The sequence below is a fragment of the Agelaius tricolor genome, unplaced genomic scaffold (assembly GCF_023055355.1).
Source record: "Agelaius tricolor isolate 1412-34295 unplaced genomic scaffold, bAgeTri1.0.p SCAF_1, whole genome shotgun sequence".
NCBI classification, from domain to species: Eukaryota; Metazoa; Chordata; class Aves; order Passeriformes; family Icteridae; genus Agelaius; species Agelaius tricolor.
The window spans coordinates 13966814-13981112 of record NW_027269261.1 but is presented as its reverse complement, the minus strand read 5'-3'; the positions used below and the strand labels follow the sequence as shown (position 1 = coordinate 13981112).

The following is a 14299-nucleotide window of genomic DNA, read 5'->3' as shown; positions in this document are numbered from 1 at the left end:
GGGCCTCTTGTGACAGGACAGGGTGTAATGGTTTTCAAGTAAAGGAGGGTAGATTCAGATTACATATAAGGAAGAATTCTTTTATTGTGATGCTGATGAACTACTGGAGAGGTTGCAGAGAGAGGTGGTGGATGCCCCATCTCTGGAAACATTCAGGGTCAGGTTGGACAGGGCTCTGAGCAATGTCATCTAGTGAAAGATGTCCCTGCTCATTGCAGGGGGGTCTTTAAAGGCCCCTTCTAATGCAAACCATTCTACAAGTGTCTAAGAACAAAAGGGTTTAAAGACTCAAACCCCTTAACGCTCCCAGATGTCACATAAGCCTGATCTGTAAGTAAAAACAAAGCGCCACATCCTGCAAGTCAGAAGGCAGCAGTGTCTGGCATAGCACAGGGAGATGCTAAGTGACAACCAAGGGAGATGGCTTGGAACAGAGCCATCTTCAAAGAGTGAGAGGCAGCAGATTTCAGCTGATGGCATTCAACAGGTTTGCCCTCACTACAATTCAAGAACTGCTCTCTCAGAGGGAAGTAAGACATCCATCAGAAAAGCAGTCTCTGGTTAAGTTTTACTGCTGTATTGAACCTGTAACTTAGGAAAGAAAAATGAAAGCTAGCAAACCCACAAGGAGAGGCTAATGGCTTCAATATCTCAAGCACACAGGCATTTTTTTTCCTATTGGCACAGATCAATTATTAGATATGCAAAATGGAGTGTTTTAATTTTCCTTCAAACATGCAGTAACTAATTTATACCATAAATACAGATTAAGAAAACACACTGCTTCCCCCCTTAAAAAAAAAATTAACAGCAGAAAGATGACAAGAGCTTTCTTCAAGTGATCCAGGGTAATTGAGGTTATGCAATTATATAAATTTCTAGGCTTTAATATGGGACCTCCTCAAAAGTCCGAGAAAAGCGCTGTGTCATCCAGTTACCGGATTTCCATGGCATCACATGTTATTTGTAGCTTTTATTCTTAACTTTTAATACTTTTACATTAAAAGACAACCACAAGAACCTGAGGAGACACTACCTGTAGTGTTTCTCTGCTAACATAAGCAATCTGTTGCTCTGATAGTGGTCCAGTCACTGAAATAGAAGGGAAAAAGAAAAAAAAAATCTCAAAATTGGGTAAGATACTGCCCATTCCAAATCCATACCTCAATTACTTTCATTCAAACTGACAGGACCTTACACTACTAGTCTCTAAGTTAATGTGCTTAGTCTTTATCCCAGACTGAGCACCCTAAAGATCATAGCATTTTTTAAAGTCAAAAATGTTCAGTATGGTTAGAATGGAAACTACTAATTCTTCTGTATTTAAATCTCACAGTACTTAGGAAAAAGAAGCATAAGTAATGATTTAAGCCTAACTCTTTCCCCTGAACAAACCCATTGTGTTCTTCTATAGAGGGCTGGACTTTCAACTCAGTGACTCAGAGCTGCAGCCAACTCTGTTCAGTCCCCTTTGAGCCCTGGGCAGTTCTTTGTACCATTTGTGACCTGATCTCTCCTTCCATCCTTCCCACTGCCAGAGAAACTGTTCCCTCCAGCTTCTCAGCCTTTCTCTGAAATCAGCTGGCAGCACTGCTGCTCCTGGGCCTGCCACACCAAGCACCTTCTCAAACTCCCCCTGTAAACAGGTTCAGCAGTTTCCCAAGGGAAGGAGAAATCTTTCTCTCCCTCAAGGGTCCAGCTTCACTTACATCTCTTAGAGGAAGACAATTAAATTCTGAACAAATACGCAAACAAAACAGCGAGCGGCAAGCAAGGAATTGTCTGTGACTCATTCCAGTCACTGGACTTTGATCCTGAAATTAAAGGGGTTTAAGACCAGGAAATGCAGTCCTGACTGTAAGCTTTTCAGGTTTTGCACAAAAAACAAAGAGAAGGTGGATGGAGTTTCTCAAAGGACACTGAAGGAGTAGAAAGTTAAGAACAAATCTAGATTAAAGAATCGAAATGCTTAGCTTCTACAATGTTGGTATCATGCAACATATCTTCAAAGTAAGTCTACACCCAACTTCTCTTTTCTGAAAGAAAAGCTCCAAACCCACACAAAACTATATATACTGGCACCCACAGTAGGCGGATCTAGGCATCTATTTTTGTTTTGAGAAATTTCATTCTGATTAACTTAAATGACTCAAGGTTACAGAGGCCTATAGTTCAACTGGAATAGGACTCTCTGAAACATAATAAAGAGCAGAAAAGAACCTTCCATTCTAACTACCAGCAGAGAAGCCAAAAATCAGCTGCAACGGGAAGCCACTCCTGTAGACATCTGCTCAGGCATTTATGTGGCATGAGCTCATTTCCTACTCTACAGGTGTCCCACAAAACAAAGCCTATTAAACATGATGCTTTTCTCAAAATTAGTAAAGAGTTAAAGGATCACCAAGGCCACACTGAAACAACTATGACAGGAACAAGGCAGGAACTTGTGAATTGGTGCTTCTTTTAATTGCACCCAAGGTAAACGTAAAAAGCTGTTTATGCACAAGAGACCCTCACACGTAAAATCTTCACAAGTTAGAATATAAATAGACTTCCTCAATAAAAAAACATCACCTGAGAACCCCAAAGCCGTTACTCACTTAGAGCATACTCCTTTCCTACAAAGGTCTTAATTCCAGGGCAATAAAGTCCTTCAAAACTGATTTTGTCTCTTGAAAAATAGCAAGCAGTTGATTGATCCTGTCTTTATCCAACAGATTCACAGACAGCCCTTGTTTCTTTGACTGCTCACTGAAGCCAACCCTAAAGCAAATATAGAGACCACCTTTGCTTTTCACATGTCACATACCCAGCTTAAAAAAACCCTGAAAAAATTTAGAAATATCCTCATGGAATACAATACTGGTATGCAAACATCCAAACAGTTTACAAAGGACAAGAGCATCCAAGCTAATCAATCCACATACCTAGGTTTCTGTAGGAAGTGGTATGGATTATATTAAAATAAAGGTCAAAAGCTCAGAAACAAAATGGCTATGAAGCAAGACAGCACAGATCAAGACATCATTTTTTTCTTTTTACAATGTAAGATTGTCAAATATTTTACAAATATTGCCAAAAATTTTACAGCCTTTGAAAAGCAGTGATGGGCATATGAGGCCCTGAAGGATGGAAATAATTTCTGCAGCACACCCCCCCACCCTGCCCCACTAATGTTATTTACAAAACCCAAACCAATTAAGTAAAAGATAAGCTAAAATTAACCTTCAATGAATTATTATGGACACTAAAATTCCTCCTCTAATTCCAAAACACTGCAATCATTTCAGTTTTTGAAAATAAGCTGTACTTAGATTTTAAGGAATAAAGTCTTAACATACCATGATAAATATCCTGTAGAGAGCCACCTCCACAGAACTCCATGCAGATCCATAGCTTGTCTCGTCTAAAGAGTGAATAAAACCATTCATTAGCTGTCAGATTTGCAGAGGACTTGTAAAAGATAAGTCAGAGGACTCAAACACTATAAAGCACAACACAACATGCTCTATATTATGGAAAGTACAAGTCAAATAATGAGTATAATTTAGTCCTTATGTGACACTTCACTGTCTTAACAGTAACGAATGAAAAAGTCAAAAATATTCTACTTTAATGAAAAAAGAAAAACAGCATTAGTGAAACATTCACACTGATTTTTGTTGAAATACATTTTTCTGAGAGTAGAGACAAAACAGATGTGGGTTCTTATTTCTTCCTTATTTTCACTTCTCCACTTTTTTCATAGCATAGGAGTTAACACAAACAAGAAAAAAAATACAAAACAAAAAGCCCCAGGAGTCTCTCAACTAAATTTCTTTCACAGCAAATTAAATGAAACTGTAGTGCTTTAGTCAAAGCTAGGCAGAGCACAGCCCTGGCTGTGGGTAAGTACCTGCTCAGATAAAGTCTTTTCCTTCAAAAAAACCTATGGATATTTTTGGTGGCAGGGTCAGAAGGTAAGTTACTTAGCTCTTCTTCCCTCACTAAGGGAATCAATTCAGTGTGATTCACTGTACCTCCACAAAAGGTGCTTTCCAAGAATAGATAACGGGCTGAAGGATTTAAAAGTATCTTCTATCATGGCCATTAACTATTTTCACTCAGTAATTTTCATTGCTAAGATGTGGCCACAAAAAGGCACTGTGCAGAGCAAAAAATCTGGGACTTGCCTAGTCATTCCTGGCCATCAAAGTGCTCAGGTGGAAAAAAAAAATCCCATACAACCACCTTAGAGCAGACAGTAACACAGGAGAACCAAAAGGAAGACTGATGGTTGTTCTGCAGCTCCCTGATGACCTGGTCTTGCACTCCTAAGGCTCTGTTAGAACAACTGAGACATTTGTGTCAGGGTTTTTGCAAGGCAATGGGGGAAGTGCTGATCTTATCTCCTGAGCTGCAAACTGCAAGTGCTCTCACCAGCAGGTGACAGCTAGAATAGCTGCTGCTCCAAGGAGAACTCTGTCTTTCTTGGATGTCCTCCCCTTTTATGTCCAGGGTGCACATGGCCCTCACAGCTACATTCCCAGCTGCTTCCTCTAGGGGTGGGAAAGGTATTGTCCAAGCATTACAGGAGTTTTAAGCAGCAGAATTCCCTGGCTGTTAACTCCATACGTTTTAAGGGCTCAATTAATGCCTTGCTTGAAATAATATTAAAACTTTCCACTGAAATAGCTGACCAAAGCCAGACACAGAAGTACTGTGACAACCCGTGCAAGAAAGCTGAGTAAGAAAGAACCACTGAAGAGGCATTTCCAAGTCCCTTCTTTGTTCCCCACAATGATGCAGGACTCAAGATAGGGACACTTTTGGGGGCACTCATGGGCCCATGTGGCTGCATCCTGTTTGCTGCCAAAAGTAGCAGCACTGTGGAAGTGGGAAGAAGCCAGAACTCTCCCAGCAAAGTAAGAGACATGAAGAATTAAAGTACTGCAAATTCTCACTTGCTTACTGGGCATTCAATTCCCAGTGTGCAAAAGCCCTACAGAAAACAGAAAAAGAACATAAGAGGATCAGAAGAGGTGACTACATTTCTTAGTTTCAATCTAGCCTTTTATCACTGTGCCTAAGCACTTTGAGACAGGTGAAGATCCCTGTAACAACCAAGAGAAACAGTGTAGAGTCTTTCTACAGAGCATATGGCCTGAGCAGCAAGCAAAACAGAGACAGGACCAACAGTACCACTGAGGGTCTGCAACTTAACACCCAGGCCAACAGGAAGGCAGAAATGTCACTGTCTGAAAAATCCCTACACAAACAAAAGAAATCCTTGGGGAACAATATGCTGATGACTAGCAAGTATAGGACAAGGGTATTTTCCTTATTCTTCTTAGCATTGAAATATGCTTAGAAAACAAAAGGTCAGGCAGCAAAAGATCTCAAAGAGAGTGACTTGATTGCCCAGACAAAAAAAGAAGCACTCTCACCTCCAGCTTGAGTACAGAAGAGTCAGTGTTTCAATACAAAAATGGTCAAGAAAGTTGAGTGCAACAATAGTAGTTGTTTCTGCACTGTCTTCACATGAAATTTAAAATATCACCAGAAGCAACTTTTTATTAGTTATGCTAAGCAATCTGCTCCCACTACGACTGGTTAAAAGAAGTAGCTGGTAAGACAATTGAGTACATTTGTCAATGTTTCTACAATGCAAATAACCTCACCTCCAGAAACAAACACAAAACCTTTACATTCTGGTCAGAAGTTCACATGTTGGAAAAACAGACATTCTACTGAAACAGATTTACAAGACACCATATACACAGACACTTCATACTTGACATACTTCTGCTTAATTTTCCACTTATATATTAGATTCAAAGCTTTTAAGCATCAACTTATTTGCAAGAAAACATGACTATGTGGTCACTGAACAATTTTGCTGGAAGAAAGATTATTTAGAGAGAGACACTGTAGTAAATAGAAGATATTTGAAGGTGAATGAAAAAAATACACAAGTGGATAATACTTGGTAAATTATATTTTGCCCATGTCACCTTATAGATTTGTCCTTTACAAGGCAACAGGGACACATTTTTAAGTGAACAAAAGAAACAAACTGTACCTGAGATAGCTGCCAAAATAAGCAACAATGTTCGGATGTTTACAGTCTTTCATCATAATGATTTCCTGCTGCACAACAGCAAAATCTTCTCCTGAAATGCAGTAGAACGAGTATTTTCTTTGGCCTGGGTTATAATCACATCTTAACTTTCAGCACATGTTTATAAAATAAACATTCTTAGCAATTAAGACTAATTATCTGCAAGTCTCACAGACATAAATCAGCCGTAAATCAGTATTTATTAGCAAGGGCTTAGCAATAAGTAACGATATTCTGAAGTTTCATTCTGGGACAGATGGACCTCACATCTGCTGATAGCTCTTTCTCAAGTCCTTATTTTCCCTGAGACCCCACTGTGTCCATCTGCATAAGCCCTGCCAATAGCCTGGGTTCCTAAAAGCATAACAAAACTTTGCTATTTTTGGCCACATGCCCATTCTCGTTAGCTCATCTTCCTAAGCAAAAAAAAAACCCCAAAACCAGTCACTAGTAGACTGCTGCTGCAACATTTCAGACTCCACAAGAATGTAAATTTATGGACTGTAACTCACATCCAGAAAACATTGACACAGGGGTGACATTTACCTGAATCTCACCATTTGGTACTATGGTTGTCCCAGTCTTTCTATTAAAGGTTCTTACCAGATGTGCACACTGAGAAAATCATGTGTGAAACTTAACACACAGCTGAGATATTTTTCTTTTGGGAATGTTTTAAGTTTTTCCCCAGTACATTAACATACTGATGACCTATCCATTGAGTTATTTATAACCAGAAACATGATACTCCCATATGTTTTATTTAACTGACAGCAAATTTCAAATCATAAGCTGCAAGTCAACATCTATCTGTAGTGTGCTGCTGATGGCTTCCTGGCCAGACTTTTAAACACACAGACACTAAAGAACAGAGGAATTTATTTTCACACATGGACCTCCCTGAAAGGACACAATTCCTCCAGTGTGTGACCAGCATTTTCACGGCATTCAAAATAAAAGTAGCATAAAGCCTTAAAACAAGTCCCTAAACAGTCTGCACACTGTACACCAATCTGCAAAACTTCCAAAATTGGGCAGCTGAAGTCTGCTCTCTGAGCACCACTCAGGTGTCCAAAGGCTGCCAAAAATACTGAAGTGCAAGATGCCAATCATTCACCCATCACCAGAGCACGGGGGTGTTTCCCCAGGGTATCCCCATGCTCTGCCCACAGCACAGTTAGCTGGACTGATAACCCACGTCATGCACAGCCAAGGACTCCAGCAATGGGAACTGACATAAGAAAAACAAAGAAGCAGAACTAGACAGAAGCATTTGAGATCACACTTTCAGTGTCAGGAAAAGAAGTGTGATTAACACACACTTTTTGAACTACCTAGTAACATACTGTCCTGTCTTGAACTTTTAAATGTATACATACTGTGAAAACACAACATTTCTAACCCCATCCAGAACTCTAAGGGGAAAAATGGAAAAAACTGAATACCTTCTTTCCCTTCTTGCCCACACAGACCTTAAGGATCAAACCAGGTAGTTAAAATATTACACACACCCCAACATTAAATCTGGAAATGGAACACCAGCAGTTAAACAAAAAGTCTGGATGTTTTATTTCCCAGATTAATCCTATTCAACAGGCCTACTCTTATTAATAGAACAGACTGCAGGCTGAGAACTGATCTGTAGGGCACATGTGCTTTGTGAAATCACCACAGAAGCACAGTGCAAGGATAAATCTAGCAGTGATGTCCTAATCAGACTCTCCAAAAGATTTTCAGGAAATGTACTCAACTCCCAGATACTAATGTTCAGCTATTATTTCACCCTTCTTTTAGTTCTTCCTCTACTCTTTTACCAGGCAAGTTTTTTGCCTTGCTGTCTTCTTGTGTTCCAGAAATTTTTATAACACATGGGTCGAACACAGGACAAAAAACCCCACAATTCTCAATGAAATTTTAATCAGCTTTCACTTAACTGTACTCCAATTACATTTTTCTTCTTACATCTTGTTTCCCATGATTTTTTTTTAGAACAGTGTACTTTTTCCTACACCTTCTTTCAATAAGTGGACTTGATTGATTTTGTACAATTGTTATCTTAAGCACAAAAATATTTAAGTTAAGTTTCTGTGTCCTACTTAAGAAACCACTTACCTGGTTCTAGTTTTATTACTTTAATTGCTGCAAGCTCACCCGTGTTGACATTTCTAGCCTATAAAAAAACAAAAAAGGAGTATTTAGAAAGCAGAATGCAGCACCCACCTCTGCATTCTTGACTTATTGCTCTCTGACTGCAGTAGTCAAAAGAGCAACTGAGGCACACAAGGGTTTAACACAGTGGAACCACTTGTTGGGGAACACTAAACAGCTGATTTATAATGAGAGCTGAAGCTTTAAGTCTGCTTGAATTATGCAAGCCCTCAACCACGCTGTGCTTCTATGTGAAAACCCATAAACAAACCAACCACTGAGAGTCTGAAAAGCAGGTGTAACACACATGGGTCACTCAGCAGCCAAGGGATCCAGGGCACACCAAGGGCTGTGCTCTGCAGTGTGTGGGACCACTTGGAAGACTCCTAGATGAGCAATGCAATGCTTCTTCTTCATTTTGCTATGTGCGAGACCCCTTGAACCTTCTCCAAAAACAACAGCCTCCCCTTGCTGCAAAGGGTTGAAAAAAGCAAGGCAGCAATAAAGGAGTTAGGGAGCATTCCCCTCAAAACATTCCCTTTAGACACACAGCAGCCAACTGCAGCAGCAATGACTCAGGAGCTTCACTGCATTTTCACACATGGAATGTTCAGAATTGGAAGGGATCCACAAGGATCAAGTCCAGTTCCTAAGTGAATGGTCCATAGAGGGATCAAACCCACAACCCTGATGCCATTAGCACCATGCTCTGGCCAACAGAGCTCTATCCTGCTAAGGCCTTGGTTCTACTGAGCAACCAAGGAAACTACATTTTTGAAAAGCCATTAAGAAGCAACATAAATTACTATAAAAATTATTTCTCTTCTACAACTGTACCATTGGACTTCTAAGTGAAAGCCAAGAAGCCATTTGCCCAGGCCTTTCAGAGCATTTCTGTGCCCGTGCACCCAGCCATGGAGAGAAGGCAGCAAAGCTGCTTCCCACCACTAAAGCAGCAGCAGCAGCAGCTCCTGAAGGATGCCCAGCTACAGCCTCTTCTCTCCCCAGGGGAGGCTTGCTACCTGTAGGAGTACAGATTGCAGTGCCCAGGCAAGCAGGGCTCAGAGGCTGCTTTTGCAAAGACCAGAACTACAGAACCTAACACATGTAGCCAGGGATCCACCTTGTAAGCTGCTAATAGTCTCATTTAAGTCACTTCAGGAAGTCAGGACTCAGAGCCTTTATGGACTCACCAAGTATGTGCAAGGTTTGTTACATGGCAGCTTGGGACTTAGTTGTGGAACCGAAAGTGGAGGGGAAAATATCCCTAAGACTATAAAAAGTGAACAAGAATAAAGTCTGGAAATAAATGCAGAGGGTATTCCTGTGTTTAGAGATTTACTCAGCTCACTCCTTGGACAGCTATCTCAAGCTTCTCACTATTCTTTGGCATAGCAACACTGCTGCAATGCTGAGAGCGCTGGCATTTGCAAATCATTTGCAGGCAGAGAGATTCTGAGACCAGTGGGAATCCTATGGAAGTCAAGGAGTAGTCCAAATCTGATTGACTGTGGAAGAAAACAGTTAACAAATAAATTTTCTCTGGCAGCCTTCCCTGTAAGTCATTATTTATCCACCCCACCAATGGCAGCAATATCTCCAACCCTCAATGGTGGAAAAGATGCATAGACATTTAGAACAGCAAAAACATGAGTTCCTTTCATCTGTACCACAGAATAAAGGCAACACATGAGAAAGTGCCACCACTGAAGCATGAGCTAGGATTTTTACTCCTTATTTCTTTTCCTAACATACTCTGTTCACAGCAAGAAACAAACAGAAGCAAAATGTTCATTAATCAAACATCAGCATTTTTTAACCTCCAAGACAAACAAGAAAAGTTACTGAAGCTTTAACCAAGCTGACCTGTGATCATCAGGGGGACTTGTTAACACTTACAGACTTGTTTTAGGGCAAACTTGTACCAATAGTATGATCAAAGAGATACAACTGTAGTGGATACAAGAGAGAAGATCCTGAAGTTACACACTCTGCACAAGCCAGTATGAAAACATTTCACAGGCCTCAGAACCCCTGCTCATGATTTTTTTATTTATTTTTAACAATACTATGTCCAGCTGTCAGGAATTTGTGTCACTGACTATGGCTCCATAGGTCCCTATGGAGACACTGGGACAGAAAGTTTTCCTGGACTTATGAAAGCCAGAAAGGAGGAAGAAAATCTGATTTAATGCAGGCCACCAACACCTTCAGCAACAGCAGGCTACCCTGTGCTTAAGGGCATAGATTAAAAAAACATGACTCCAAGTTGAGAGCCTGTATAAGTTATAATTTTGCATCTTGTTCCATTTGGGTTATCAGCATTGAGGGTGTTATCAACAGCAGGAATATGAATTGTCTTTGTTAATCTGAATAATAAAAAGATTATTCTGATTGTAGTGACACAAGGGCTCCTTGTAAAGGCTAGGGATGGGAATAAGATACCCCTGACAGGTTTTACTAGATCCCAAACACCTTTCAAATAATCAGCTGTGAAGCAATTCCTTCTCCAAGCTCACTTGAATGAGAGACTGAGAATGACTGAAGCACCGTATGGTTCTGAACACCTGCTGGAGCTGGCTGTGACCCTGAATTTGGGGGTGCCTAAGTATGTACCACACAGCACCTCAGAATGTGGAGGACACTGTCTTAGACTTTTATTTAGGAAAATCCCACTGAAATTGCCAGTTCCTTATGGGTTTTGAGACTGGAAAATCAGTAAGCAGTAAGTGGCTGAAGAATGATTTCAAACAGGTATTTCTGAGCTGACAAAATGCAACTAAAATTTTGAAGAGGCTCAGGTAAGAAAACCCTGGCTCATTTTTTGTTACCAATTACACTGTTACCTGCTCTAATTCCCAGCTTTTGTGATGCTGAGGTTTACAGCACCACCCATTTCCATGAGCAGCATCCTTCAAATGCACATTTCACTGTGTCAATGGAAATATGGGTTTTCCAGAGGCAAAGATAGGCCTAGAATGCCTTCATCTACATGCAGACACTTTACCAAATGTATACAGCATTTATAGAATGTTTGCTCTTGAAAACTATAGAAGGATGCTAATTCTATCAGCAGCTGAGAGAACTATACTCTTGCAGAGATCTAGACTGCCATCTGAGCAGGAGTTCCAACTGCTAGGTCAAGCTGAAGGAGCACTACCGAATTAAACAGGAAATAATTACTAGTGTACTCTCTAACAACAGCAGGATCTCAGAAAAAAAAAATTTATATAAAAAATCACCACCAACTAGAAATAAAAGCTAAAAACTGTAGGCTTTGATTATCCTTCAAATGGAAACTGATAATATAAAGCATATAATGCTGCAACAAAGCCGAAAAAGCAAAAGTCTAAGACAGAGGCTTCTGGTTTTGACCACTTCCTGTGTGAACTATTGAACAAAATGATTTCTAAACAGGTTACTACTCCATGGGAAAACTGGTCCCAGTGTACAAAGAGGCTTCCTGAGTCTGATTAGCTCCACTCTACAGGAAAATGCACCCAAGCGACTCCCCAGCCCTTAGAGCCCTTCTCTTCAGCCTCTCTCAAACCCTCACACCTCTCCCAGCTAAAAATAATTAGCTTCCACATTCTGGTAGAAAGTGTAATACCACAACCCAACACAGTCACAGTTTTAGAAAGCAATGCTTTGATAAAGTTGATGTTAAACAAAAACCTCTGTGCAAGGCACAGATTACTGGTTAAGGAAACCACAGTCCCAGAAACGAAGCCCCATAGCACTTATTCAGTGCAGTAACAACAGGATGGCAAAACATCCACCTCACTCTCTGCCTACCTGACAAGCTTCAAAAACCAATTAAAGCTGAACAGAAAGATGTCAAAACATAGACATTTATTCCTAACAAAGTGAAGAAGCTTTCAAAAGCTGTAATGTCAATCAGGAAGAATGGAAGACTAAAATGCCTATCAAAAAGCATCATTTCAACATTTCAGAAGCAGCAAATTGAGGAGGAATTAAAGCTCTTGTGGATCACCCCGAGAAAGAGGAGCAAGGGCACACACATGTAGAGAAGAGGACACCAAAAATTAGAAGTTCATCAAAATTCAGGTTCATCTGACCTGGACACATTCTCCCCCAGAAACACGCAGAAGCTCTATCAGCAACCAGACACCCCAAAATATGGATGGCAGCAGAAAGCAGTAATAGTCAGAACCTGAAGTTTTCAGCATGAGGCAGGTAAGCTGGTGGATACACGACTTCCCTCATCAAAACCAACGTCCCTGCCCAAGGGCTTTCCTCTCTGAAAAATGAGACCTCAAACAATGTGCACCCCAATGAGTTGTGCTGTCTTCATTTGTTATCTGGTTGAAGCCATAAATGCCAAAAAGAACTGAAAGAAGACAAACACAGTGTAATATATAACCTCTCCAGGAACAATAATCTCACTAATTATCACAACTGTCCGAATTTCAGCAAAATAAGGGCCTTTTTTGCAGTAAGGTGATGAAAATCTTTGGAAGGGTCCACCTGCACTAGACAAATGACCTGTGAGATGACAAATGAATCTCAACCTTTATTAAACCAAAGCAGTATTTTTTTTTAAATATGCTACGATATAAATTAATGACATGAACAAAATGGTCCTACATGCACCTCAGAAAATACTTCCAAGCTCTGTGCAGTTACTCCCAAAATCAAACACGCAGGGATAGGGACAAACAGGAAACCTAACAACACAGTCTCTGTCAGAAAACCCTGGGAAAGCTTTTGTGACCCAAACCTTAAAAGAACGGCACAACTTACAGAGTATCTGGGACTAGAGATTGTTACAATGCCAATTTCATAGCAAGAGACAGAAAAGTCTTCCTAAATGTGAGAAGGATAACTGCAGAGCAAACAAAATTAAGCAACTACCTCATGTGACTTTAGGAATATTTCCTGAAACTGAGCAGGACAGGACATTATCTATGATTCACAATCAATAAACCCTAATTCTTCTCTTACACTTTGCTGACCACTGGATACAACTAAATTCTTTGCAAAAATGAAACATAGAAATACAAAAATCAGAAATGACCCACACAAGAAATACATGCAGAACTAAGCAATTCACATAAGACTTCATCTTTTACAACAAAGTTTCACTGGTGCTAGCTAGAATATACACAATATTGTTGACTGTGAATATTTGATAGACAGCTAATAGCATGACATGTTACTCATTACCTTTCTTGCAATGAATCCATTATGATTTACTCCAAGGCCCTTTTGAAAGCTGAACTTTGGTGGGAGTGCAGACAACTGCAAAATATTGGCTTGAGCCAAAAATCCGCACTGGCAGTGCACTGACATGCCCCTTTCCAGATACCAGCCTAGAGAGCAGGACTCGCAGCAGCAAGATTGTATCCATCTGACCACATCCTCCTTTCCTTCCAACCCTTGTAGTTCAGTCCCCACCATCAGCTCTTAGGTCAAATTCAATAAACTCCAGACCAGTGACTCAGCCTCTCTTTAATATATATATTTTTTTCCTAAACAAGCAAACATTTAAACCATGGCCTGCCCTAGCTCAGCTCAACTAGAACAGAGTAAGAGAAGTAGATGTCACTCTGCTCTGCATTCAGCTCCTGAATACTTTGCCAGGAAATAAGGTTGCAGAAAGTCAGCATTTAGCAAGACTCAATATAACAAGACTGTCAGCTTATTAAGGCAATAATCCCTGCTTGCTAACAGCAGAAAACCCTTTCCTACGTGGCTCTCTCTGTTAAGGGGGCAAAACCACAAATTACAGCTTGAAGCTGCCCAAGCACTCTGCTGAAACCCCACCACAGATGAGCACTGTTGGCACACAGCTGATTTCAGCTCCACACAATTATTTCATCCACTCAAAGTTCACCTACAGGTGACAGGTGAAGGCAAAAGAAAGGGCTTTATAAAACCACTCACAAACAGAAGATAAGGCATTAGTAAGCTCACAGGTGGATGACACTTCAGACAATATTACTACTTGCCACAAGTAACTGGCTTTCATTGTTGTTTTTGGGCTACTTTTATGCTTCACTTTGAAGACACCTTGGGCAAGACCTCATC

At 40.4% G+C, this 14299-nt stretch overlaps 1 protein-coding gene across 3 annotated transcripts in view; it reads right to left on the bottom strand.

Annotated features, from left to right (window-relative positions):
* MAP4K3 (mitogen-activated protein kinase kinase kinase kinase 3) overlaps window positions 1–14299 on the bottom strand; it is a 65381-nt gene that overhangs the window by 48985 nt on the left and 2097 nt on the right. For all 3 annotated transcript variants that reach the window (XM_071423732.1, XM_071423742.1, XM_071423751.1), the window contains exons 2-5: window positions 8213–8270; window positions 6062–6152; window positions 3342–3406; window positions 1037–1092 (exon numbers count right to left, since the gene is read on the bottom strand). In XM_071423732.1, the coding sequence (XP_071279833.1) occupies window positions 1037–1092; window positions 3342–3406; window positions 6062–6152; window positions 8213–8270 (270 nt within the window). The remainder of the gene's footprint in view (window positions 1–1036; window positions 1093–3341; window positions 3407–6061; window positions 6153–8212; window positions 8271–14299) is intronic.